At 32.4% G+C, this 27,204-nt stretch overlaps 1 protein-coding gene across 2 annotated transcripts in view; it reads left to right on the top strand.

The window, feature by feature from the left end:
• Nucleotides 1–27,204, top strand: part of LOC123674782 (zinc finger protein castor homolog 1-like) — a 98,360-nt gene that overhangs the window by 47,229 nt on the left and 23,927 nt on the right. For both annotated transcript variants that reach the window (XM_045609864.1, XM_045609863.1), the window contains exons 4-5: nt 20,138–20,460; nt 21,089–21,182. In XM_045609864.1, the coding sequence (XP_045465820.1) occupies nt 20,138–20,460; nt 21,089–21,182 (417 nt within the window). The remainder of the gene's footprint in view (nt 1–20,137; nt 20,461–21,088; nt 21,183–27,204) is intronic.

The raw sequence follows: 27,204 nt of genomic DNA, 5'->3' as shown, positions 1-27,204 counted from the left end.
AGCTAGGACGATCAATGCGGTATAACGATTTTTGTGCTAAGCTCTGAACAAGCTTCTCCACAATTGCTCCGAAATGTTATTTGCTACTCAATTAAGATCAAACTTTTCATTAAAATTCTTATTGATCAACGTTATTCCATAAGCTTCAATAAATCATTCAACGTACAAAAAAAGAGAACCTGTCAATACCAACAATGGAAGTAATCATCGAAAATTAAATTGGGCAAAGTTGTACTTCTCGCCATGGATCCCCGGGTACTAACGAAGCCGCACAATAAACCAATAAAATACTAATAAGACCGATACAACGAGGTGAAAACTATGTAAAATCTCCTACGTTCTTACAATCACAAAAGTGAAGAATTCCATAACATGTGGCCCGTTAGGTTTTAATCCATAAAAGATCCATTGTGTAGAACCTCCAGATAGATCTTCTCGCAACGCGAACGACTTGGAGACAAGTACTAATTACAATTATAAAGAACAGCGAGAAAAAATAGATGTTCGCGGCTCCTAAAGTAATTACGATTTACCGTAGGATCGTTTTGAATGGCATTCGGCAATGCCTCGGCGATATTCTGTGATTATTCCTGAATTTCTGTAGTTCTTGATACCGTTATATATAGTCACGTCATAAGAAAGTATATTGCCCTGCAAAATCGAAAAGTAAGGTCTGAACACAATTAATCGAAACAGCAATGAACCTCAAGCATAGGTCACGTTCATTTTTGCAGCTGAATTTATAGAAAAAAAATAGATAAAATTTAGGTATACTTAATTGTTCAATCTCACGATAGCAATAGTATGAATCCGCGAATGAATCTCAAATTCATTTATTTGAAGTGATAATTCCAAAGAATCAAAGCGTATACGAAAATAGCACCAGCACAGAATATCTCTTCTGGGGTCTTCTGGAATACAATATAAACTTACTGAAAGTGAGGTATTATGAGGATTTCTGATCAGATCCAAACTTCGTCTTTAACTTTGAAACGAATAGTGTATATGAAACGTAACGATTCTTATCATAGACTCATAACCAAATCCATATATAGTCCATTCAGGAATTATTGACATCGAAGTAGGTCTTGAACGTCTAGCCGCGGCTCTATTTCTGGTTACAAAAATATCACTAAAAATTGCTGTGGTTCATCATAGAAATAACCAGTATATTATTTTTATCATTTTTGTATCCGAAAGATCCGAAATTTTCGAAAATACGAAGGTACACATAAAGTCATGATTTCATAAATTGGAATTCAGGTTTTATAACGTAAAAATATGGTGAAATGATATCTCATTTCAAGGAAATGCAATGAAGAGTTATCTATTCATTTAAGAGTCGCCCATAAAGGATCCTATTGAAGATCATTAAAATATGCATATTTCTTTTCACCAAAGGCTCTTCAAAAATTGTTGCATTCTTGATGGACACTGGATACCAACATGCTTGCAAAATTCTAATCATATTAACTTTTATGGATCATTTCAACTGTGGTAGCTAAACTGGTGAAGAAAACAGAATAAACTGGTTGATGAATCTAAATAGTGTAGCTAAGTGAATGGAAGAGCCATACCATAATAAGACAGAAATAAAATTTAAAAAATCCATTTATATGAAGAATTTCAACATTGCAGTTGTACTGTAGCTTTCAAAATTTGAACTAATTTCTCAGCCGATGTGTAAAATACTTTCAAAATTCACTATTTATTGAAAATGTTCACTCAAGTTTTCAATCTTGTATCCTATATGGAAATGCTTATACTATTTGCTATTATATAAATTAAATAGAAAATTTTGCCCATAACAGCATAACAGCACTGAGCATTTTTGTATGAAATTATTTTTAATTTGTGAATTTAATTCCATCCTGTTTTTATCTTTGAGTGGTTAAGAGCTGAAGAAATTCTTAATATACTCTTCTAAATAAAGTTCTTGATTAAATTCTCAGTAAAAATTCTATAAAGTAATCAGAGTTTATTAGATTTTTGAATTACTCATAAAAGAACAAAAAAACATATATAAGAATATTTAATTTCAAAATAGACTATAAATAAACATAGATGCTATGCCAGGACTTTGTTTACAGATATTTTTAATTAGCTTGATATCATATAACTTCACTTCACCAAAGAATTTTTGAAATTCATCATTTGAGCTATGAACACATTATTCCAATTATCTGCAGAAAAGGTATTAATTTAACAATCCAATTATGAAATAATTCTTCATTCATACACATATATAATCCTTATGATAATCACTGTTGAAACATCCAGCTAAAAATCAATAATTCGAAATAGGCGAATACAGAGTATATTTGCAACAAAATGTAATATTCATTCATCTGGATGAAACTTTGTTATTTGAAAATGCCACCCTTAGACTGGTTTCTTCGTTTCTTTTGATTACTATAAAATCATTCAATGATTCTTTGAAGGTGAAATCGTATTGCACAGGTTTTCTTCCACTAATAATCCATGCTGTAATGACTTGCCTTCTTCTTTTTTCTAACAGTACTGGGAGAAATACTCGATCAAATTAACTAATCAACGTGTGTTCAAAATTGATAAAACTTTTAAGTTTCACAATTTCTTGGATCAAAACCAATAACTCAAACAAACTGAACAAAATCTAACCTTCTTTCTATCTATGAAATTTCGAATACCAACCCGAAATCTGCAATTCAAAATATTACTGAATGATCCAATTCCAACTTAATTTCTATTTTTCACAGCCACCTGGGATGTCAATAATTCCTGAATGGACTATACATATATTTTTATGTCACAATACTTCAACTAATACTTCTGCCAGACCGAGGCCCAGACTTAGTATAATTCTTCCAACTTCTTAAAACTGTTGGAGCAAGTTATGAATGGTTGTTTTTACGAAGGTGTGTAATTGATATGTGGCAATTAATTTGCATCATTGAATTAAAATTATGCTTGTTCTTGAATTGAAATATACAATGTAGAGCAATTATAAATTATATCAACGGATCACACGGTTTTATCCAGAATGGTTCTTTCCAAATATACCGAAGAGCACCGATATTTCCAAAAATTTGTGATTACCAAAGTACGGTATAATAATCACAGACACACTACGATTTAACATTGAGAAATCGACCATAGAAATGAAATAACGTATGCGATCCTTGATCTCTCTCCTCGCCTTCAATATGTAAATTTCGTATTATTAAATATTATTTCGCATCAAAAATAAATGAGGCTTAAAATCAGACAAATTGTTTTTATCTTGGACACGAAGGTTTCCCAAGTACATGAAATGTTAATGAACAATCCTGAATCATACATTACCATTTTCTGTGCGATGAATGGATTGATAAATATATGATTATGAGCGTAGATAATTCTAGGGAATTTTGGGAATTTATACCTCCGGTTATTCATCGTGAGTTCTGGTCTCAAATGAGGAGAATGATTTGGATTAAAAATATTTTTTTCATTGAGAATTGAATTTAAATATTTTATCAGATACCCCACTTAGATACCTATACAATTTTTGCGCTTCCTATCAATTCCATCTGAAAGAAGTTTAAATATTTCATTCAAAATAGAACGTTAATAACTATCGAGTACAACCGAACGCTACATCTGCTATGTTAACTCACCACATTTTGACCTGTATTTCCCCACTCTATCGATATTAATTCTAATTCCAACATGTCTAACATGCTTCTTCAGAAAAACGAGTCTTTGTTTTTTTTTTAAGCTCAGTCCTCTGCAGTAGGTCATGTTGCGTTATATGAAAGGAATTATAACTGATAACAATAAACAGATGAATTTTTACTATGAGCTATCTCATATATTATATTTCAAATATCGAGATTTCTCAAAATGAATGAGTAACTATTCTGAAATAAATGCTCTCAAGAAATTATCTATCTGAAATTGAACCCGACTTATGGCATATTCGAAATTCGCCTAATTGACATAAATGGACTCTACACTCACGCAGAGTTTGAACGTCATCTATCTTTCATTTTGCATTACAAGCGTATTTTGCAATTCATAAAAATATCGAACTTCTAAAAATCAATAAATCTTATGATCCGTTATTTTATAGTGCGCTAGTGGATAGATGATTCTTGTTTCAAAAGTACCAAATGCATATCCACAATTCTGATGAACAAATAGGAGATAGAAGAATATTAGGGCAAACTAATGACTTCTTTCGGTTTATACAGTAAGTCAGTAGAACGATTAATAATGAACCATAAGATCACGAACCCAGTGTTCCTCTTATTGACTAGCTTTATATTCAATGTATGTAGTTACGAACGATAATTCTGAAGCTCGGCATATTGGAAAAATTCAAGAAATTATAATTTTAAATGTTGCGCGACGTCTCAATATCAGCTCCTTAAAACTAGGAATTTATTGGACCTGAAACCTTGTAAAATTAGAAAAAGTGTCTTATAACATCGAATATATTATAAGTCATTGCGTTGTAACGATTAAATCAAAGCGGCAACGAAATGAGGTAACCAGTAATGCTGTTAATCTCCAATTAAAACAAGAAATTAAATCTGGAAAATTGTATTGGTTTCACTTCAGGTTACCCTAGCGATATTTCAAGTTATAGTGTTTTTTAATAACCCAGTGAGGATACAAAAGTAAATATTCAATAAGAAATCCGTTTCTAATTTTCTTATTTTTTGATCTGGTCATTGCTAATCAACTCCAAATTTGCATAAAATGATCGATGGTTTTAATTAATATTTATCGATTCTGTCGTACCTTATCAATTATATTTTTGTATTTTAATGATTTGCGGGGTCAGGTATCGAGATTAATATTATGAATATAAAGATAAGTTTTGTTTCAGAATGAATTTTTTTGGATATTTTTTTGAAGAAAATTCTACATATCCAAACAAATGCAATATGAAAATGATAAAATCCGTGATGAAATTCAATCATGATATTTCTTAAATGTTGAGAAAACATTGTCATTGAAATAAAGAGGGGCATAGTTTCTTTGATATATTGCTGTTCGACTGGTAATTCCACTAAATTTGTTTTCAATTCAACCTTTCTATTTTTGAATTTTCATGACATGGTTACCGATATTTTCAATGAACTGATTTGATATCAACAGGTGCGTCTAAATTGATACTAAAATCACATGAGATATATACCTATCTTTTTGCACGATCCAGATTTCTTAATTTATTACCATATACCTACCTATCAGCTTAAGGGTTATATTAGGTCTCAATAATAATACATTCACTTCCCGAAGAATTCACACGTGTCTTCTGACTTTTTAGAGATTGTATGAGGAGACAAAAAAAAACTTCTGCTCCATTTGAACGAATTAGATAATATTATAACGAATTTCATTATTCCGATAACCTATAGCTGTATAACAAAGACAGAAAAATGTCTCAACCCTTACCAATAGGAGCTGTCATCAAGCTTAATATCGTAAATCTCTAGAAAATACCGTATCACCCTTGAGAAATATAGATATTACCACATATTAAGAAAAATTACCACAAATATACAGGGATCCACCCCGATACTCACTAAATCATCGATTCAACCAACCTTCCAGCTGAATATTACAGTATCGACGCTTCCCTTACTTTCAAATCACATCTGGTCCACAAGTCAGGTATAAAAAACGTCTAGTGTAAGTTGCACCTTCTATACTGTGTGAAATTCCCATTTTACGGTATTTCAAAGGAGATTTACCCCTAAATAAGGGGTTGCTCAAAAGGAGAGACAACAGCTTGAGTTTCAATTTTTTAACGTTATTTTCGTAAGATGATACCCGGATTTAAAAATTGGGATGTTGCCTTTTTAAATACCATGAGAATTTTTTTGGTCTATGGTAAATTGAACAATTTTTCAGATACTTAGGGTTGTTTGGAGTTATCTATTCCATGGGTCTTTGTTATTGATCCCTTTACTGATTTTTTATGTGAGAAAAAATGAAGACAATTTTAGTACGTGTGCTTAAAGGATGGATGGATCATCCTTTTATTTTCAACTCCCATTCATGAACTCTGTTTTTCCTATAGGATTAGATAAATTTCGGGTATTTGATATATCGCATCTGCTGAAGAATTGTAAATTTTTCTTCAGAATTATATAAAAGATATAATTTTTTGGAGTCATTCTTCACTTATTATTTCTTACTCCATGAACTCTACTTTTTCACAGGAAGACCTAGAGTTTGGAATGCAATTTGCATTTTATATCATAAACAATAACTGCATTTTTAGAAAAGGGGAGCAGTCGTATTGAGAACTTTCAATTCTCGAAATTGAACAAAATATTAATACATACATACACTGAAATCTATAATATGGGAACATCTTATTTTTGTGTGGATCTGGTAGTAAACCAAATTGAATTTATTTAACGACTTCCCAGTTCGAAACATGAAACCTTATAATTTCTGATAAAAGTAACCCAACTTCGGGCTATTTCATATACGGTTGAAGTATATGAAATAGCCCGAATCGCCGAAGAAATCGCTCCTGAACGCCACACCTCGAACGTGATAAAAAAAACATCCGTTATACTTCACACGATATAATTTGGGACTGAGGTTCGACTCTAAAAATATGTAATTTAAAAATTCCTATTTTTCAAGAACAAGGAAACGAAAATTAAACATTTAGATCATTCGATCTCCGGCTTCCAGATTATAATTACCTATACATTAAATGGACAGGCCGATTTTTTGAACCGTTAGAAGTTCGGAGCATCAACAGTGAGACTCCTCGGATGATTATTAAAACGTCAGTTGTAAAGTTGATACTATATTATGAATCATTTTATTGAACAATCACTTCCCGAGTTCCCAACGAAAATGTTTGTACGAATAATTTCACTTGTTTGAATTTCTCTTTTAACCACTCTACCTTTCAATACTTTTATCAGATCATATTTATTTATCATTTTCTCAGATTATATTAAATTAATTGATCTTAGTATTATGTACATAATAGTTATATAATTCGAATATGAAGTTAACATTGTTTTTTATTGTTATTATCTAATAATTCACTTTCCGCATGCATGTGCGTGCGGAAAGTGAAAAGCATGACTTTTTTCCGCACGAATTTAGAAAAGTACTACTTTCCAAACGTCAATGCGTGTGGAAAGAAATACTTCCGAAACGCTAGTAGGAAAAAAATTTTTATGAAAATGGTGGATCTGTAAAAGTTCCATTTCGTAAAATTCGGGATATTTTCGGTCAACATAATCGTCCTTCTAAGACTGCTATCAAGAATTTGGTCAATAAATTTAAGTCGACAGGCTCGGCACATAATGTTCCAACACCAACACGTGTTAGACCGGGTCGTTCAAGTGAAATCATCTCAGCCAAGACCAAAGTCTAGAAGAAGATCCGAATTTGTCAATTCCTCGAAGTTCTCAACAAATTTTCTTTCTATGTGATAATTTTACTTCTTTTCGAAATCTTTCAAGGTATTTTGCGTTCAAAGAGGAAGTTATAAAATATTGTGTAAAATTTATAGTGTCTTTATTGAGAAATCTAGTAACAATTCTAATCATTCTAATCATATGAGTATTTTCGATTGAGTGTTTAATCTATCGAAAGTCTGAATAGAAAATATTGAATAATAGATATGAAAAATACTCGGTTACTATACAATATGCCACATTACCATTTCTACCAGATATACTAATTTAAAAACAATTTTTGGGTGGGCTCCAACAAAAGCAATCACCATCTGAAATAGTCAATAAAGTAGATTAGAACCAATATGTCCTCCGATGAAAGTGAAAGATGGGACCGTTCAATGAACCCAGACAATAATCGGTAGGAAAACAACCCATTCCGCAGCAATGCCAATGCAGGATCCCTGATTTTTTATCCCGACCGATATTGTGATACGTCTAGTATTACCTGCGATCTTTCATCAGAGTTAAAAGGCCATGAAAATCGGTTAACCTTTTCAGTTCCTAGTCGTTTAAACCCTTCGAATTTGGATCCTTCGGTAAATTTAGTGCATCTAAAAAATATTTTGTCCGATCTTGAAAGGATTAGGAAGATTGAGGAAGGTACTTCCGGGGACAATGGTGGGAACCCAAGGAGCACTATGGTTTTTTTTGTCACCTACGTATACGAACGGATTGTTTTCAGAGCTCACCTGGTATTGTCGAGAGGAAGTCTAATGCTTTCATTTCTAGAAACGAATAAGAGAACATATTATTGGTAAAAAATCTAAAGAAGTTGAAAAAATTCTTGGGATTCAATTGAAGTATACCTATTGAAAACTCGTCAAATTATCATGGTCGCACGCTAGACCTCAACATTCATCTGCAAGCAGTTGGAGGAGTGATAAAACAATATTTACCAAAAATATAAAATCCACAGACATGGAAACGTAAAACGACCAATATTATGTTAGCACAGCTGCGTGACGGACATATGTTATTCAAATTAAACGAAAATGACAAGAGAACGGCCGAGAAAAAAGAGAGGTGGGTAGATGTATCTAGAAGAGAAGATTATTGTAATTAAAATTGAACATAATGAAGTGTTAAAATGGTATAGTATTTCTCGACTAGAGAAGCGAACCTGATTGCAATCCAGCAAAGCTTTCTAAATCCAATTTTGTGTGTTTCTGAAAAAGAAACGGATCTAGCTGTATCTAATTGTAATACAAGATCTCAGTGTGGAGAAAATTGTCTCAATGAAACTTTGAAAAAATGGGATTTTCCGAATTTATTGCACTATTTCTGTGAACCCGAATATATGCGCTTGAATCATTCAGCTCCAATTTGTCGCTTTTTGAATCATGACCATTTAATTCCTTGAAACTGATCGAAAAGAAGTTTCTTCATTTACTCGCTCACCGACATTCTCCAATTGATCCCTGAGTCCTTCCCGAACTGCGAGCTCCTGAACACGAGCTATTCGACAATTTGCCGCGTTTCACAGTATACCATCATTTCATGATGCACACGGAATTTAAATTTCCGATACGACCCACAGAGTATTGATGGACAGGCTGAAACAAGTGACGAAGTTTCTATGCCCCGGGTGGCTTTGCCAACATAATAGGAACGCTAAGAACCACCTGTAGTTATCCATCGAACGAGATATTCAAATTTCCAACTAATATTAATCATCGTGTCATATCTCATTATTCAAAAAGTAGAAACAATGGCCAGACTGACGCTTTTGTGAGGGAATTTTTATTTCGGCCGCTGCTCCTTTCGTACGATGTATTCTAGTCTGTTCGTACCGTTCTTTTCCCTTTGTTCGATGACGAAGTCGCTCGACATACGTGGTAGCGCAGAGAATAACATTTCTTCATTAATGATATTCTCATAACTTGAAAAAAGGATTTGAAATTTCACTGTCAAATTGACTTTCTGAACTAAACCTTGCTCATTTTTGTGAATAATATAACAACTTTCCATTTAGTTATTAAATTTCCTGTAGCAAGAAGTCGCTAATCATAGAGATGGTTGCCAATTGCCGATAAGCACACATTTTCAATATAAATCTGAAGAATATGTATCGGTATTTCGACGTTTTATAATATCTATTTATCTTGTGTTGTGTTGCTTTTTCAATCATTTCCTGTTTCAAAATCTAGGTCACGAAACGAGCATACATTAAATGCTACAAGTGATTGATAGGTTGTCAAATTTTAAGTTAATTTCGACTCTGAAGGAAGATAATAAAATACTCTGTGAATAATTAAATGTTATTACTCATCCCGATATTTCGTTACTAAAACATTTAGATGAAAATACTGGTCTAGATTCACGAAACGAATTCATTTTGGCTAAAATATATACTGCCTACTATTAACTTCAAAGGGTTTTGGATTTAATACGAAAAACCTATTTCGAATTGTTATAGCATAAGCGTTTAGTTATATTTGGGCGATATATAATAGTACATAATATTATAAGGATTAAAAGTGCATATTTTTTTTACGAGCAATCTTTGCAGTTGCGAGGCGGAGCGCAGCCGAGCGAATGCAAAATTGCGAGTAAAAATAGGCACTTTTAGTCCGTATGATACATACTATTTTTTCTCAAAAAGTCGAAATTAAAATAAATTTAGTTTTATTCAAAAATCGTTAATAATTTGGTAATAAATTTGAACATCTATTAATTATAACAGCGATAGCAAGTCGGTAGTCATGGATATCTGGTATTGTTGGTAAACATTGATTGCCAAGTAGACGTCAGTAGACGTACTTTTAGTCCTAGGATTGAAAACACTAATTTTAATCCTAGGAGCAAATTTTTGTACGGTAAGGGAATTGATGAATTTTGCACCTGAAAATAGTACAAACATATCAACATTTTTTGATGGTTGGAGAAAAAATATTTTTTTTATGGAAACAATTGAAATACTTTGTACAATCCGAAAATTCTAAAATGGAGAATAACCATCAATATTTCTACAGTTAAACTAATAAGTTGTTCGAAACAATTCGGAGTAGGTATTCTGGTCTGAAAATTTAGTAGTGGAATAATTTTTCGCTTCTCCTATCTTCATTTATATACTATAGACGACCAGGACCGGACGAAACGAATTCTACTAATTCTTTACAAATTTCAAAGAAACAATAACATAGTACTTCAAGTGAAGTGAAGTAACAGATTATACTCTATGAATGTATTACTATGTTCAGAGATATCGGGAAAAGTCAATGAAATACGAAATATGTATTTTCTATCCAAATTTACTGTATGGAGCCTTGGGAGTAGGCCCTCCCTGGAATAATGTACTAATATGTAGTTATAAAAACAAATAATAAAAAATATTATGATTGTTTGTGGAATAAGTTTGCAGTCAAAAATGGGTATCGTGTTGCCAAATATTTTTGTTTACTTTCCTCAAATCTGATCCTGTCGACTAATTAGACAATACTTTCAGCTCTTCGGTCAAGGAAATTCCATTTTCAAAGAAAAATTTAAGACAGTTCTTCTGTTCGATGTTTTCACTCATTGTGAAAATAAAAAATAATAACTTGAACTGGAGTGATGAAGTGAAGCACTGTAAACAATCTAAATAACGTTCAAACAAGGAGGATAATTAATTGTGCCAACTTAGCGGCTAAAAGTATTAGGACAATCCGTTTAAACAGACTTTTTGATTAGTTCCCTGGACTGGACTCTCTTGGCACGATATACATGCATTTTATTTTGTAATTGATTGGTGTCCTCATTCTATTCCTTTTATTATTTATCGTATTAATTTATTGAATTCATTTCGTTGCAGAGGGTGTTGTGAAAATATAATATTGAAGACTATTCTAGGAGAAATGGAATACAATCTAATGAACAATCATGAGTGAACATAATTATTTCCCTTTGTCCCAGGTCTATTCACAAAGAGATGTGAATCTCGTATGGGCCGACCTAGTCCTGCCCCAATAGAAACAATATAATTCGATTTTTATTCATTAGCGGATCCATCTTACCTCTCATCTTCCACATACTCCAGTGGAATCAGCCAGTTATATTTTTAACTCATTGTATATACCCCGTATTAATCATTTCCAACCTTTTATGTCTCCGTCTTCTTCTACCCGCTATGATCGCCCTTCCTCTCCCTCACACCAGCGTTAATCCATCTCTTCGTTCTCTTTGCCGTATCCAGCTTTAATCAAAGAGGTCCGTGAAATTTCATTTGTTTCCAACAATGATAAATGGTTTATTTTCTGTTTTAAATAACTCTTTTTGGCCGAGACCATGAGAGTTTTGAATTTATAAATGATGCGAGAGCGGTATTTCGGATACCATCTCGATTTTCAATGTAACCGGACTGCCTAGGGTTATTTCGTGTTTTAATTATTTCGTTCGATTTTTTGGGCGCAATCATGCTGCGGTAAATCAACCTGAACATCGCATACCTTGGATTTGAGATGCTTTAATCGTTATTTTTAGGGTTGCCTACTAACAAACATTTACGTTTCTTCCTAAAGCATACAAGTTATTCGTATTCCTTCCTTATTCCTTCCAATACGTCAAATACAGCATATTCTACATCATACTTTATTATTTCACAATTTAACAGAATCTTTCAATTAGTATATGAACAAAAATAATAAAAAAGAACATTGCGCTGCGGGTTTCGAACTGGGATATTATTGTTACAAAAGATTGTATTCAATACCCCTTAAGAGGGAACACCACCACGTGAATAATTCGTGATCGGTTATCATTTTCCCAGAGGAAGAGGAAAAAAAATAAAGTTCGGTTATGTGAGAAAGATTGGACGATCATCAGAAAAAGTTAGGAATATTACAATGGTTTTTACTTTCGTCGGAAGGAAGTACCTACTTTACTAGTCCTTCAAAAAATTTTAGTTTTTTGTAATTTTTTTTTTTCACGAATATTCTCAAAATAGAGCAGGGCTTTGTAGGTATACCATACCATCAATTTTCCTGCGAAAAACAGTTTTCAAATTTTTTTTTTCATTCGTAAATAAAAATTTTTGGAATACTACAATGTAGGTTATTGTTCGAAGAAATTATGGGAAACCCCATAAAAATGATTTGTAAGAAAAAATATCTCTTATTTCGTTTCAAACTGAGAAGTCACGTGGTGGTGTTCCCTCTTCATAACTTTTTCAAATTTGTTATTCGTATATCGACAATTTTTCAACTAGTGTAGCTCATTAAATTCCTAACAAGGATTATACTTTCTTAATTTTTAGATATCAATCTTATAAATATACATATCTCTGTCTTAAGCGCAAATTGTATATCTTTATAAATGTTCCAAAGTTTCAAGTGTGTTCACTGGGAACATTTTGGAAAAAACTTTTTCCTCAATGAAATTGATTAAGATTATTTGGAAATGAATATCAGTAATAATTCATTACAAAATTTCGACAACAATATTCTTATTAATAAAACTACAGAACAAATATTTTGCTTTAAATTTTTCATTACAATGTAATGCCGAAGAACAACAAATATTCCATAATTGTGTGGAGAAAACTCTGCAAGAAGATAACGTGCGGTAATGAGTTTCTACAAAACTCTAGAAATATCATTGAAAAATCACCGTATTTCCCTAACATAACTGAGAGGACAAAGTGGACTATTTTGTCCTCTTATCAGAACTAAAATTACCAATTCGACGCTTTCGTTTTCGGTCTACCGTAAATACAAAAAAGTATTTGTGACGGATACGTTGTAAAAAAAATTATAGCGCTTCTAATTATTTGTTGTTGTAATTATTGTATAATATCAAGTTTATATATTTCATCACAACCACCTACACAACAACCCCCATCTTCCCTATTGTAATTCCAGATTGTTTTTCTCAGTAGATCGCAAAATTGAAATTTTCCTTCTGAACTTCTCTCGAAATAAAACATTATTTCCCAGCGATGAAAATAATTTTTTTATTCTTATTAAAAGCATACCATCATGAAAGCATCTATAAGTGTAGGAATGACTTTCAACTTTTAAGAATTCATTTTTCTTGCACCGTCATATCTTTTAAAGTTATTTCAAAAGGGTGTTTATTCTTCAACGTGAAATAACGTTGTTTATTTGAGATAACTACGTTTACAAATATTATAAAATGTATTAATAGGGAGTTCGTCTTCGTCATTATTCTGACTGACAACTGATGTCTTTAGAGAATCACATCTATATGATCAAAGAATGTTAAAATTCTGTAAATATCTAATTGTGAAGAATTTAGAACCTGGCCAAGCTTTCTCAAAACGATTCACCATATTTCCCTTAGATGTCGGACCAACGGTTTTCATTGTTCCAATTTATTGTATTCTAATGTTGAAGTGTCCATAATTTCACTTTTAAATGATCCGAAACGACAAAATATCGATCCTACGCGCTATTTACATGAATTTGTGAAATTTTGGTATAAATTTGAATATCACAAATATAATGTCCCTGATTGTCGGCCAATTTCAGTTTCATCAAAAGAAATGTATCAAGATCCACAGATATTATTATAATTTACTCAACAGAACATTCGGGACCGAAAAATAACGTGGTTTCTTGGTTTCACCGATATCGGACGATGTGTCTCATGAAAAATCATGAAGATAACACTACATTCTTTCTGCGAAGAGTGTATAATATGATTATGTAACTTTTTACTCGACGCTCATTATAAATCACCGAAACCGGGAAGCGAAACAATTAAACGACGCGTCCAGGAATTTTCGACTTTTTGCAGATTAACATTTTGTAAATAGATCGTATCGCACTGGCCAGATCCTGAAATCCAATGAAATATTTTTAATTGCGTTTCTTTGTAATTGTTCCAAATTGCATTTCGCTGTGATTAATCAACATTTGTACAGTTTTGTTAAATAACATTCGTTCAGGAAAAGATATATCTACTGACGTGTCAAAGAACCAGTAATCCGTTTCACGAGGTGAAGTTCAACCATAGTTTTAATATGCGAGTGGAATACTGAGTAAATTCTTTCTCAAATAATAACAATTGTATCTGTTACTTATATAACTAATTCTAGAGCGCTCGAAGTTTTGAATAGGCTGTCCACCATGACGTATATATATCATCAACAATCATACGTGTTCACATAAAGTTTTCTACTATATTCTCTGTGACAAGTTCAGAGAAGCAATGATTGTGGCTTCTTAAATTTCTGTAAATCTCATCATCATTATCTGAACCCATTTGCTCACCTATATGGTAAAATAAAACATAACAGGTCAGACCGATTCTATAGCTTCGTGCAAAGTTAGAGAATAATATCAACAAAAATATGAGGAAAGCACTGACGTCATACTGCAGTTTCGGATTATCAGAAAAACGAAATTTTGAATATTTACGGAACACCTAATCCGATTTTATTCATTAACAAACTCAACCGCGACATACGAGATCTGATGCTACCTTGAAAATGCATAGTCTTTGCATTGGAGAGTTCTGGTGTTTACATAATATAATCCATCAATGGGTGCAACCTTATCGTTCGATACCATTCCTGGCTCAAAGTTATACATACATCGTGACAAAAAAATCCGTTCGGTAAATAATCCTCCACAAAGTTTTTTGGAGCTTATACTGAAGGGAAGAATATTTTGAAAGTTCATTTATTTTCTTTCTATGAATCGGAATTTTTCAACAAATTATGTAATATTTTCCTCACACGTGATTTAATTCATAATGCAAAGTTTAAAACAGCATCTTTGATTAATAAGGCTTATAAAAAGAACAATTCTCGACATTTTCTTGACAAACTGTATGTATTTGGGAATTCTCAATTTGTGGAAATATTCCTCTTATATATTTGAATATCACACAGATCATACTCGTACCTAATGAAATTAAGAAATGAAACAAAACATAATAATACAAAATGCAGAAATCTCGTGAATTCAATGAGAGGCGTCCAGTTCGCTTCTCATTGAATTCATACCGGTTAGTTTTATGGATGAGTTTGATGAGAAACGAGTAACACTTATCGAATGTAATGAAGGAAGAGCAACAAATATCTTATGTGCACAATAACTATTTCTTTATTTAACTGTATCCATTCGAAAGCTGTCACGGAGGTACTCAATATGTTTACTCTAGAACTTGAGTATTTTAACACCTGTCAATTAATTAGATTCGTTCGATCCAACTTTCATGAATCATCATTATTATTCTTCTAGGAGAGGAACGGAAAGAAATTGATTTCATGATGGCGTCACATCTTTCAACGAACCCCGAATATTTAGTTATTAATAGAAACCATACCATTATATTTTTCGCATTGTTTTAGTACTAGAACCATTATAGTAAATTTTGAAGGAAATTAAGGAATTATGTTATCAAAACTGTCAGTTAGTATAATCAGAGATTGAAGAATATTGGTCATAAGAGGCGGTGCCGATATAACGCCCGTCATATTTTACGACTATCTTTAGAAAATAATAAAAATGAAATAATAACTCGCGGTGACCCGTCGAAAATTCCATTTGCGCTGCGTCATTATTGGATATTCGAATGTCTAATTATTTCCCCGATAGAAGGTACCATCTCCTTCTGTTCCCGTTGCCTTCGACTTACGCCATCTTTTTCTCTCTACTGATGCGATCAGGGTTATGATAAATTGGAATATGTTTTTTAATGAGATTCAAATTTACGTACACACGTTTCTAGCTGGCTGGCTGGAAGGCGAAGATAAAATGCGTTCCGAAACAGACGGGTCCCGCGACTTAGACGCCTAGATGCGTGAGGTTTAATTCTCGGAGAACAATGTACGGCGATCCAATATAAAAGGTCAGTGGCAGTCCGTTCGGTTAAGTCACTCGATTCGAAGTTCAGCTTAAGTTCTTCCTTATTATTATGATCCGTTAGGAAAAAGTACGGAACTGCACTCTTAAAAAGCATTTTATAATTTAGACAATATTATATCAAATATATCAATTGAAAATAATATTCCGCTTTTTTTTTAAATAAGCAATATATTATTTCAGAAAACTACCAGAAATTGATCTTTGGGATATTTATACCGCTAAAAGAGATTGTCGAAATTATTTTCGTTAGTAAGCACAACTATCCTCTTATCGTAATCTGTCATAAAGTTTGTTAATACTCCTCAATATTGTGAGTTAATCACAAATGTTTTTGCACAAAACTAAACAGATCCTCAAATAAAAATGTATTCCCTAATACGGCTCTGTTTGCCGTTTTTCCTTCATCAAAAGCTCAAATTACATTTTCGAGTTAATCGTTTTCAGTCGATAAAAAAATAAATTTGCTGCTTTAAGATACTGAAGTAATTCTTGAAAATGTATTCAATATTTTTATGATCGGATTATGAACGAAATTTTATCACTTCGCAAGATGCGTACTTTGAAGGCGATTCAATAAATTTAACTGGTGTTTACTGATCAATTTCCAGTACTTCAATTACAGTATTTTAAGGTTTTCTTCTATCAGTCGAAAAATATCAAATGAAGGAAAAAATAATTCATTATAATGCAGGTTTCCTTATCACTACTTATTCCAAAACAAATGAAGAATATACAGTAACAAAGAAATACACGAGGAAAAAACAGTCCGAAAATATGTCTTAAAAAAACTAAACATTAATTTTGATATAGACTTCTATACTACGCCGCTGACGGTCTGAGAAGCCTCGAGATATACTAGTCGAACGTATTCAGTCCATAGTTAATAGTTTTGTTTCTTCGGTAATAATCACTACTCCCTAACAGGAATTTTTGAATTCTCTGACCTGTTCTGAATGGCTTCTGTTGGACTACTTCTTCGATTCGAATATTTTTGTGGGTTGTTATTCTATTTCTCCATGAATGAAAAATCATTAAACTTCATAATGAGCAATGTTTTTAAGTAATGGTACGATAAAGAGAATAAAAATTGGACACCATACTAGCCAAGAATGTTAAGATATTAGGAGCTATGTAGGTACATACAAGTTGCCTCAAAAAGTTTATATTTAGTGTGTCAATTATTAAAATGTTTATTATTTATTGAAGTATCTACATATAATTTTGGACCATATTTACTATTTTTTTACTATAGTTTAATAGAAAAAACTCTCGTATGATTGTGAAATGTTCCTACCTTAGCTGCACTAATTTAATGGAATGGAAAAATTATTTATGTATTTAATAGATCTAAAATTTCCCTGGCAAAATTGTCAAAAATTTTCGTCCATGCAGTCGTGATTTAACTGCTACGGATTTCTTCCTGTAAGGTAATTTCAAATCCATAACTTATGCCAATGAACTTCAAAAACGTACTTATTCTTGAACTTGATTGAGAAATATGCTTGATCCAAAACAGAATTAAATTTGATACTTATGAATTGAAAATTCCCGAAATCATCACTATTTCGACGAATTTGATATAAAGTACAATATATTTGACTAATTTGATATAAAATACATATTTCATATAAATTAAATACCTTGAACTTAATATTACATTATAATACTTAAACATAATTTGCGAGGACAATATTTGGGTAGGTTGAACTAGGTAGAACTCCACATCATCTACATTCCAAAGAAACAAAATCGTCTCGTAATAATTGAAGCATCCGAGCGGCCTTATCTGCTCCGAAACAATTGAGCGGTCGTTCTTTTGTTTCGTCTACGACGACTTAAATGTCATGTATGAGACCCGGGGAAAGCAAAAAAAGAAAACCAACCAGAACCGGGAACGTGCTGCATATATGAGTTCACATTCAATTGTTTCGATATTAAAAATATCGCGTCTGGCTGGTAATTTCGTATTCATATTCGAGTACAATATGAAAATACAATATGAATACCGTGTTTCATAAATTCCATTATTTTCTTCTTGACACTTATAGGTTAGTTTATATCGGGAGGATATATGCTACATTAAAACCATAAATTATTTCTCATGTCTGCTGGGAAAATTTCGCAATTCAAATTCGGAATGATTTTTTTTTCTTCAGATTCAGATAAAAATATCGATGGAAAATACTCAGTATTCAGGTATATCCCGAGTGCGTGCCAAATATGTACTTCAATATTTTCCGACTGGGGAAAATATTGGATAATTTGGCAAGCACAAGGGGTATAACAACAGTGATTGCACTGATTAGATTTTGTTTTGACAATTTTGAGAATATTACTTGAGCTTCGTTAAGTCGACTGTAAGTAGCTTTATTAACAAATTATGATAGATTCTTGTTGATTCAAATATTTGAATTTTTTCTAGTAAACATTTTGTGAATATTTCACTGCAGATGTACCAAATGGAGATGACTTTCCACTGTTTTCTTCTTGAAATTCCTGAGAAATACAAATATTCGCAAGATGATCATTCCTTACATTTTTCTTCGGACACGATACACTTTAAAATTATACAAGATATAATATAGAAACAACTAGTTCATTAAAATTCACGAAAAAAGATTTTAAAACCTTTAGCGCTATCGTATTATTCGTGTCATTAGTGGATTTTATATTCTCTTCTCCATAATGACATTCTGAACATTCTTCTTAGAACGGGAAGTTAATGAAATACTATTACAAACGTTTATTATACACAGGAAACTGATCCTTGGAGTTCATCTGTTGATTTGATACTTGATACATCAATCAAATTCATATCAAAATCAATGGAAAAAAGATCGAAATGACAAGCATAACATTGCGGCGCCACCATGTAATAACACTTATATTCTCAATTTGGTCGAATGTTATTGTAGGTATTCAAAAATTGACGAGTGCATACACCATGTTTTCAGACATCTTATTCGTGAGCTTATGGGAATATTTTTGTGACGTTTGAAACAATCGTAAACATTCGGCATGGTAGTCAAACATATTTTATTTTCACGCTGCATTGATATCCAAAAATGTTGGTTCGTTTCTAAGTGATTTGTATCATATGCGTTAATATGATTGGTTGTAATTTTTTGAGGGGAATAGTCAAAAATATCGGTTCGTTGCTAAGTGATTTATATTACATACGTTAATATTATTGGTTGAAATTTTTTGAGGGGAATAGTCTAGGATCATTCTGTATATTTACATCCTAAAAATATAAATAATTCTTTTGAATACGATGGAAGTCTGAGAAGAATTGAGTTCCTGAGAAATTCACGAAAGAAACTCTACAATTGCAATCAAAATCAATCTTCTCGTCGCCGTCAAATTATATCCATATCATGCTATCGAAATGTTGGGCGACGGAACAGTTCTCTCTTCTCCTGGATCCGCCGATAAGTCAGGTCACTTCAATTAAATTATAAATTATTGCCTTACGCTATCATTAAAAATTACCGGGGATAAATAATTGAATCATTTCCAAAACTGGCAGAAGGTGTTGATTAATTCTTTGGGGTCTTGTACGAGAAACCTGTTCCTGTCGTATTTTCGATGAATTTATGCTGTGACAACAAGAGTAATGAAAATACTTTTGCAACAGGCGCCTACTCTATCAACATTTAGTTCTTCTCCAATTGTTTTTGGATTTCTTTCTTTTTTCTTGGACCCATAGATTTCATAATTAAAATCTCCTACGGTCCTAAAAAAAAATTTAATGCCAACATTGGCCATATCACTTCGTATGAAGAAATTTCGTAGAATATATCGATAAAAATATTTTCGATTCTGCTGATGAATTTTACAAATTTGTTTTCCTTTCAGGTAAACTCTTCGAGAACTTCAACTTCCACACGCCTTCAGCGGAGAGTATTTCTCCTAACCAACCTCCAACACCACCCAGCACCCCTCTCTCCCCCAAAACGACGGACGTGTCCAATAAATATACCTCAAATTTTTCTAATATACCTAATCTTACCATAACAAGCTCTAGTCAAAACTCTTCCTCAAAATCTCAACTTCAACTTGTGAAAAGATTCAAAGCCCTCAATGGAGAAAGTAAGGCTTTTCCCAATTCTGAGATGACAAATTCTGGCATGGAAATGGGTGAAGATAAGGGAGAAAAAACAACGCAAATAAACTCTAGGGTAGGTACCATGAAACGTTTCAGTTGCAGATGATAATAATACAGAGATGAAACTTCAAAAACTCGCAGTTTCGAGAACAGCGTAGTCCTAGAAAATCTTCATTTCTTCGATTTGAATTAGTATCAACCAACAATTAAAATTCTTTCTATTCACGAAAACAAATCACAACAGCTTTCTGTAACTGAATCCGAGATAATAATATACGTAGGTACATTGTTCACGAAAACAAAAGTATAAAATATTGTGAGAATTAGTTCACAGTTATCTACTAATTTCAACATCTAATTAAACGTAATTTTTCCCAAAATCTAGAAATGATTTAATTTCAGATTACAAAAATAATTCAAGAAGCAGCAGCTGGAATAATAAATGATTCGAACAAATTATTACAGTAATTTTCTTTCGACATTGATAATAATTCATAGAAACAACATTCTGTTTTCACACCAACGTCTCAATGTGTTTTTTAATTGTTCCATTTGTAAGATGCCATTGTTCTTCGGTTTTACAGTTATTTCAATCAGAGGAACCAAAAGTTCGGGGCTGAACGCGAGAACCTGGATGTTTCAATTGAATTTTTTTAGAAAAACGCATATTCTATGTAAAAACTGGTGTTTCTTTTTCGTAGGGCATGTTCTCTGGATATACCTCATCTTTTCCATATGGACAAATTAAGACTGAGAACTCTAGTTCACCACCTTTGGAACAAAGTCCATTGAATGGTAAGTCGCGGACTAAATTAAATTTCAACTTTATATCCTACTCAATTGGCAGTTGAACCTTCTTTTTAAGTTCTAGTTCGCTGAACAGATCGGTCTAAAATTTCGTTACAATATCTCGAATTTTCGAATTTTGAGCCAGAATTGGTCTCATACTATAAGATTCCAGTGACTGATGATGAATTCGTGATCAAATTCAAGAATATGTTCTGAACATGAAGAAGCTGAAATGGCTATCAAATCACAGGATGCGCAGACACGTTTCATACAGACGTTTCACATCACATTGCTTGTCTTGTCTTCGGTAGACTCTAAGAAACTCTTTTTCATCCGGAAATCCAATTTTGAATATAAAATTTCGAGATTTATTTTTCTCATTGAAATTCTCGTGAATAAATATAGATAGCAAAATATCAAATTCAAAATTTATAGACTATGTTATGAAGTGGGAATTCCTCTTTCCAAAGGATACTACGCATCTTGTGTTATTTGAAGTGAACAAAAATGTTGCAACTATACAGGATGTTATGTTTCTTCGATTTCTTGTTCTTACAGCTGATTCATTTTCATTGGCTTTGATTGGTTCCCATAGCAATCCGCTAAATATATTTATGACATGATTGAAATTTCCTCATTTGTTCGAGTTAATTGTAAAGAATATAATAAACAGAACAACCACGGTCGGGGAATACGAGTCTAAATTGGTCGGTTTCGAACTGTACGACCAGCATTTTTATACATTCAAATCTGTCATCTTCAATTTAAGACAATTTGTTTGTGCCAGCATCCTCTGTCGACTCGACAGGGACCTGATTTGGACTGTTCGAAAACTCGTTTTTTTTATTTCACGTTAACGAACGCATCCAAGTTAGAGTTTCTGTAACGTTTTTACATCATTGAGATCAAAGAAGAATAGTAGAATATATAATTATCTGACAATAAATCTGAACCATCCTGTCACTGTCTTGAATTTAGTAATATCGACCTCCTATTACAGATTCTGTTCGCCAGATATGAACCCGTAACTAATTGCTGTGAACAAATCATTTGCTACCCGATATTAGTCATAAAATATAGTTACCTATCTGCTACATAATATTATTGTCTAGATTTTTTTTATATATTTTTTCCATAAAATGGTGAATGCGACGAAGTAGAAATATAATACACTTCCCCCAAAAATTAACGCACCACTAAAAATTAATAAAAATTCAAGATACAGTTTCGTCAAAACTACTTTTTTTTTAATGACAGGTTATTTTCTTCAGAAAATTCATTTTTAAAACGTACGTGTGAATAAAAACCTCTATTTCATAAATACCGCCGGGTGTAGCAATTGTAGCCTGTTTTTTCATCAAATTTGTAACACTCTGTAGAGTATGACAGTTAAATTATCAATATTGTTTTCATTTAGTCTTATCGTTTCAACATTTTCTTTTTGGATTCATTTTATTTTCTTTCTTAATATTCGAGAAACGCCATTTTATAGCTTGACATGATTTTAGTGAATTTAATTAGCATTATCAGCACGGAAGTAGCAGTGTGTATCTAGACTTAGTAGCTGGCTATGAAAAAACAAAGAATAGCAATAATTGTCAAATACAAATACATAGAGTCAGTGTGGTGTCTGTTGCATATTCTTTTATTAACGAATAGGCAACGGGAAACACTAAGTCATACACGCAAAGAATGTGCTCAAACAGAAATATTTTTTGAGGAAGGTTGGAGTTCCAGTCACACAACCGTTTCATTTCTTTGACTGGTCCCACGGAACTTGTGATCATTAATGGAAAACTTACAACTGAAAGAAATATATTGCAGATTTTAAAAGCACACCTAATGCCATTTGCGCCTTATAATATAGGGCAAGGATTTTTATTGATACAATATAATGCCAGGCATCACGCAGCTCGAGTTGTGAGAAATTATCTACGGAAGACGATATCGTTACCAGGGTTTGGCCATCTCGGAGCCCGTATTCAAGTCCCATAGAGAATCTCTGGGCTATTGTTGAGAGAATATTACAAGATAACATAATTTGAATACTTTGGAAGGCGTACGTCTGATTGCAATTTGGGAAGACCTAGACAAAAATTACATATGGTCTCTTATTTTAAGTATGGGCCGTTATTGACAAGAAGTTATTCATGCCAGAGATGGAAATACTCGCTATTGACACTATCTTTCAACTTGTTTCTTTTTATTTTGTTTCGTTGTTAAATTTGGATCTTCATTTTCCATAAAATCATGTTATGCTATAAAATAGTGCTTCTCGAGTGATAAGGAAGATAATGAAGTGAATCAAAAATGGAAATGTTAAAAACAGATGAGGCTAAAGTGTAAGTTTATTTCCAACTTGATAATGTAACTGTTACATTCTACAAAGTAACCAATTTTTTGAAAAAACAGGCAATTTTTAATTATTTATCACCTGTTATTTATGAAAGAGAGATTTTGGTAATCCTGCCGAATAGGTATATGACCTTGGGACCCACAAAAGACGTCCGATTTTGTACGTCAAATGGGCAGCAACGTTGCCAGATGAAGAATTAATCAGGTATTTGAACTATATCATAGAAAATAGAAATATTTTACGATTTCCCGCCATCGGTCGTAACCGTATCTTAAAGTTTGAATTCGAGTGTTACTGATACAATCAGAAATTACATTTTATTGTAGTAAAGTGCGTGTAGTGAACTGATTTACTTGTGGAAGTGATTCAATCATATCATTTGTAAACATAGCATGAAAATATGGAATTGTTGATGCAAGGACAATTCGATGGGCACTAAAAGATTTTCCCTCCAACTAAAAAATTTTTAAGTAGAGATAATTCGAGATTATTATTCCAATACCGAACCTTCAAGACGACATCACACAAAAGCCCCTATCTTCTAATCTCCTTCATGCAGGGAAAAGCAGAAGGAAATAAATCGTTTTGTTGAAAAACCAAATTAAAAATATATTATTTAATTTGTATTGTTTTAATTAACAAACATATCATTGCCCACTGTGGCCTCTGGCCAACTGTCAGTTGAAGTAAGTGGGAATCCCCAATTAAACTTCATTTCTATGATACTAAACGCTTTTTACAATCTGGCAACATAGCTGGCATTTTGACATAAAAGATTCGAGGGTCTCAAGGTCATATAGCTATTCAGCAGGATTACCCAAATCGGACAAGTAGTTTTGATAGAAATGTATCTTGAACTTTTGCCTAATTTTTAGTTATGCTATGTCTGTTTCGGTCTCTACTTGACCGAAATTCATCGTTATATGATTAAAAAGTAAAACACTTTATTTCCTATTAAATTTTTTGATTATACAACAATTGTTTCTTCAACAATTGGTAACTGAAATTACTATACTCACTGATCAAGGTCAAAATGTATTTTGACGAAATAATTGTTGTGTATCTAATCAATAGCTTTCAGCGGAAATAAAGTGTTTTACTTTTTTATTATATTTTAGTGATGCGTTCATTTATTGGAGAAGTGTATATTATTCATCTGCATAAGATTTACCCCGTTTTTCAACTTTTAATAGGAGGGTAGATCCTTTTTCGTTCCTCATAAATGATAATTATCTTCGCACGCATCGGACCTCATAAACTTACAATGTATTTGTATTGGCAAAATACATTATAACGTTTATTGGGTATTTATTCTTATTTATTTAGTGGCATATCTCTACATAAATTACAATTACCTAGTGATCGGCGTACTTTAAGACGGTTTTGCATCATTTTATAGACTTATAAAACTGACATTCTCTCTCGTGAAGAATCGATCGATACTTAATACTATTCAACTCGCAATTTGTTGAGATTTTATGGATAATTCGGAATGAATTGAATCAATAAAATGAGAAAGCACATCAGGGTTCGTGAGGAATATTGTCCTCAGCATTTTTTTATTTCATTAAATTATATAACCGATCAGTCGTAAATCAGGAAATTTAGGTACTGACAAACATTGACTTCCTTGGCTCTGGAATAATCTAGATAAAGAAATTTCTTACGTTCTCTTCGGTTATATAGAGTTTGTCCGATTTCCTTCTTTGAAAGAATATGTTCCACTTATCTCACGCTTTGTAGTTTCAACAACTACCCTGTTCAATATTTAAATTTCATCACTGAATAATATTATAAGCTCCACTTATAGAAGTGAATTCGCAGAATAATGGTTACTGTATATTCAATCTGTCAAAAAGTCGCTTGAATTGTTTATTCAAAATACTTGAAAATCGACATTTTTTTTGTCTGTAATTTGGCAACCGTCCTTCTACTCCGAGATGAACATTATTTGTCATTTAGTATATTACTTTGCTTCATTTTGTCAGTTCAACTATAGTTTGTTTTGGAATTTTCAAAATTGATAGAAATAAAGGAAACATTCTGTTTGCAGAAGTGCTGAAATTTCACTCCATTTGTCGAAAAAGACATAATTTGTGGGAACAAAATTGAAGGATGGTGTTTAGTAAATTTTTGGCCAAAAGTCCAATAAATTTAATTAAAGTACAACCACATTCCCTTCAAAGGACTATGGCTGAAGTTTTCCTTATTTTTAAAATTTCATTTCACATTCAAAAGTAACCAGTTTTCAGTTGATGGTATTTTTCAAGTAATTTGAATTTTGACAATAATAAAAATTTTTATTTTGTGTTAATATACACCATCAGTAAGAAATAAGATTCATCAATTATTTTTATGCATTGTGAGGAAAATATTTCGAGACAAATACCTCTTATTCGTGAAGACAACTCTACAAAGAAAAAAATTAATATTGGTAAGGAGAAACACCCCCAATTGTGACAAGATATGGAAGAGAAGTGAGATCCCCGGCAAGGTTCGAATCAAACATTTATTCTGATGGATGGTCTTCTTCTTCTTTCTCGAACTGTCGAAAAGCTAGTAAAAACATCTCAGTTGACAAGTTTGAAACGAACTCGAAGTGAACAGCTCTATATATCGAACATGTGAATAAACATATCCAAATCTTCTCCATTGATTTCAGAAAAATGGTTAGTTATGTCAATTTTGACCTTTTCAAAACAACTATGATTAAACATTTTCCAACAAATTGATTTCTCAAAGCGTTGGAACAAAAAACGCTGACATATATGACACATATGTATACAGACTCGGTGGGATATATTGTCTCTTAGATATCTTTTTTTTTCGATATTCTGCTTGTACAAATTTTCTATGACTCTGATGGCGATATCCACATAAAATTTCGTACGAATTTTGAAATGGTTATTATATACCTATATCGACGCCAAATCTCAACCTCAACCTAATGGGATGCAATCCACAGAAGTATTAGATATTTCTTTTCCAATATTCTTATCGAATTTTCTATAATTCTGATGATGGGATTTAATTGAAATTCAGCATGGAACTTTATTTTTTTTTATTTCATATCAACAATCAAAATCTCCTACGTTTAATTTTTTTATGTTTCTGTGATGATCATGAAATTTTGCAAGATGTCATTGATATTACATACATCTAAATTATCTCGATCGAATCCAGTTCAGAAATTATTAAGAACACAAAATTTGGAAAAGCTTTTTCACCGAATCCTAGTTTGATTATAGTTACCTGCGGCATGCGAGATCCGATTGTATCCTGAAAATTTCAAGGTCCTTCCTTTTGAAAGTTATCGCGTATACGCCCATCCGGACAGATGGATAGAATCGAATTTGAGAACGGCATCAGTGAGTCGAACCCTATTGTTTGAGACCTTGAGATCGCTCAAAAAAACCCATTGAAAGAAAATTACCTAGCAGTGATTGTAATATTTAAAATTAAATTCAATTGAAATTAATATTTTTCCCACCATAAGATTGAATCTAAACATTCAACGGTCATTCTAATGGACCAGCTAGTCACAGAAACTCATAGAGTTGTGTAGAAGTTATAATGCTCATAAAATTTCGTAACTTTCCAGTTGTTTTGGATCCATTTGAAGCAGCATCCGTGACGCACGGACACACCGAAAAAATAAACAAAACGCCTATT

Source organism: Harmonia axyridis, chromosome 3 (assembly GCF_914767665.1).
Source record: "Harmonia axyridis chromosome 3, icHarAxyr1.1, whole genome shotgun sequence".
NCBI classification, from domain to species: Eukaryota; Metazoa; Arthropoda; class Insecta; order Coleoptera; family Coccinellidae; genus Harmonia; species Harmonia axyridis.
The sequence above is the reverse complement of the archived record's forward strand: the minus strand, read 5'-3'. Positions and strand labels throughout refer to the sequence as shown.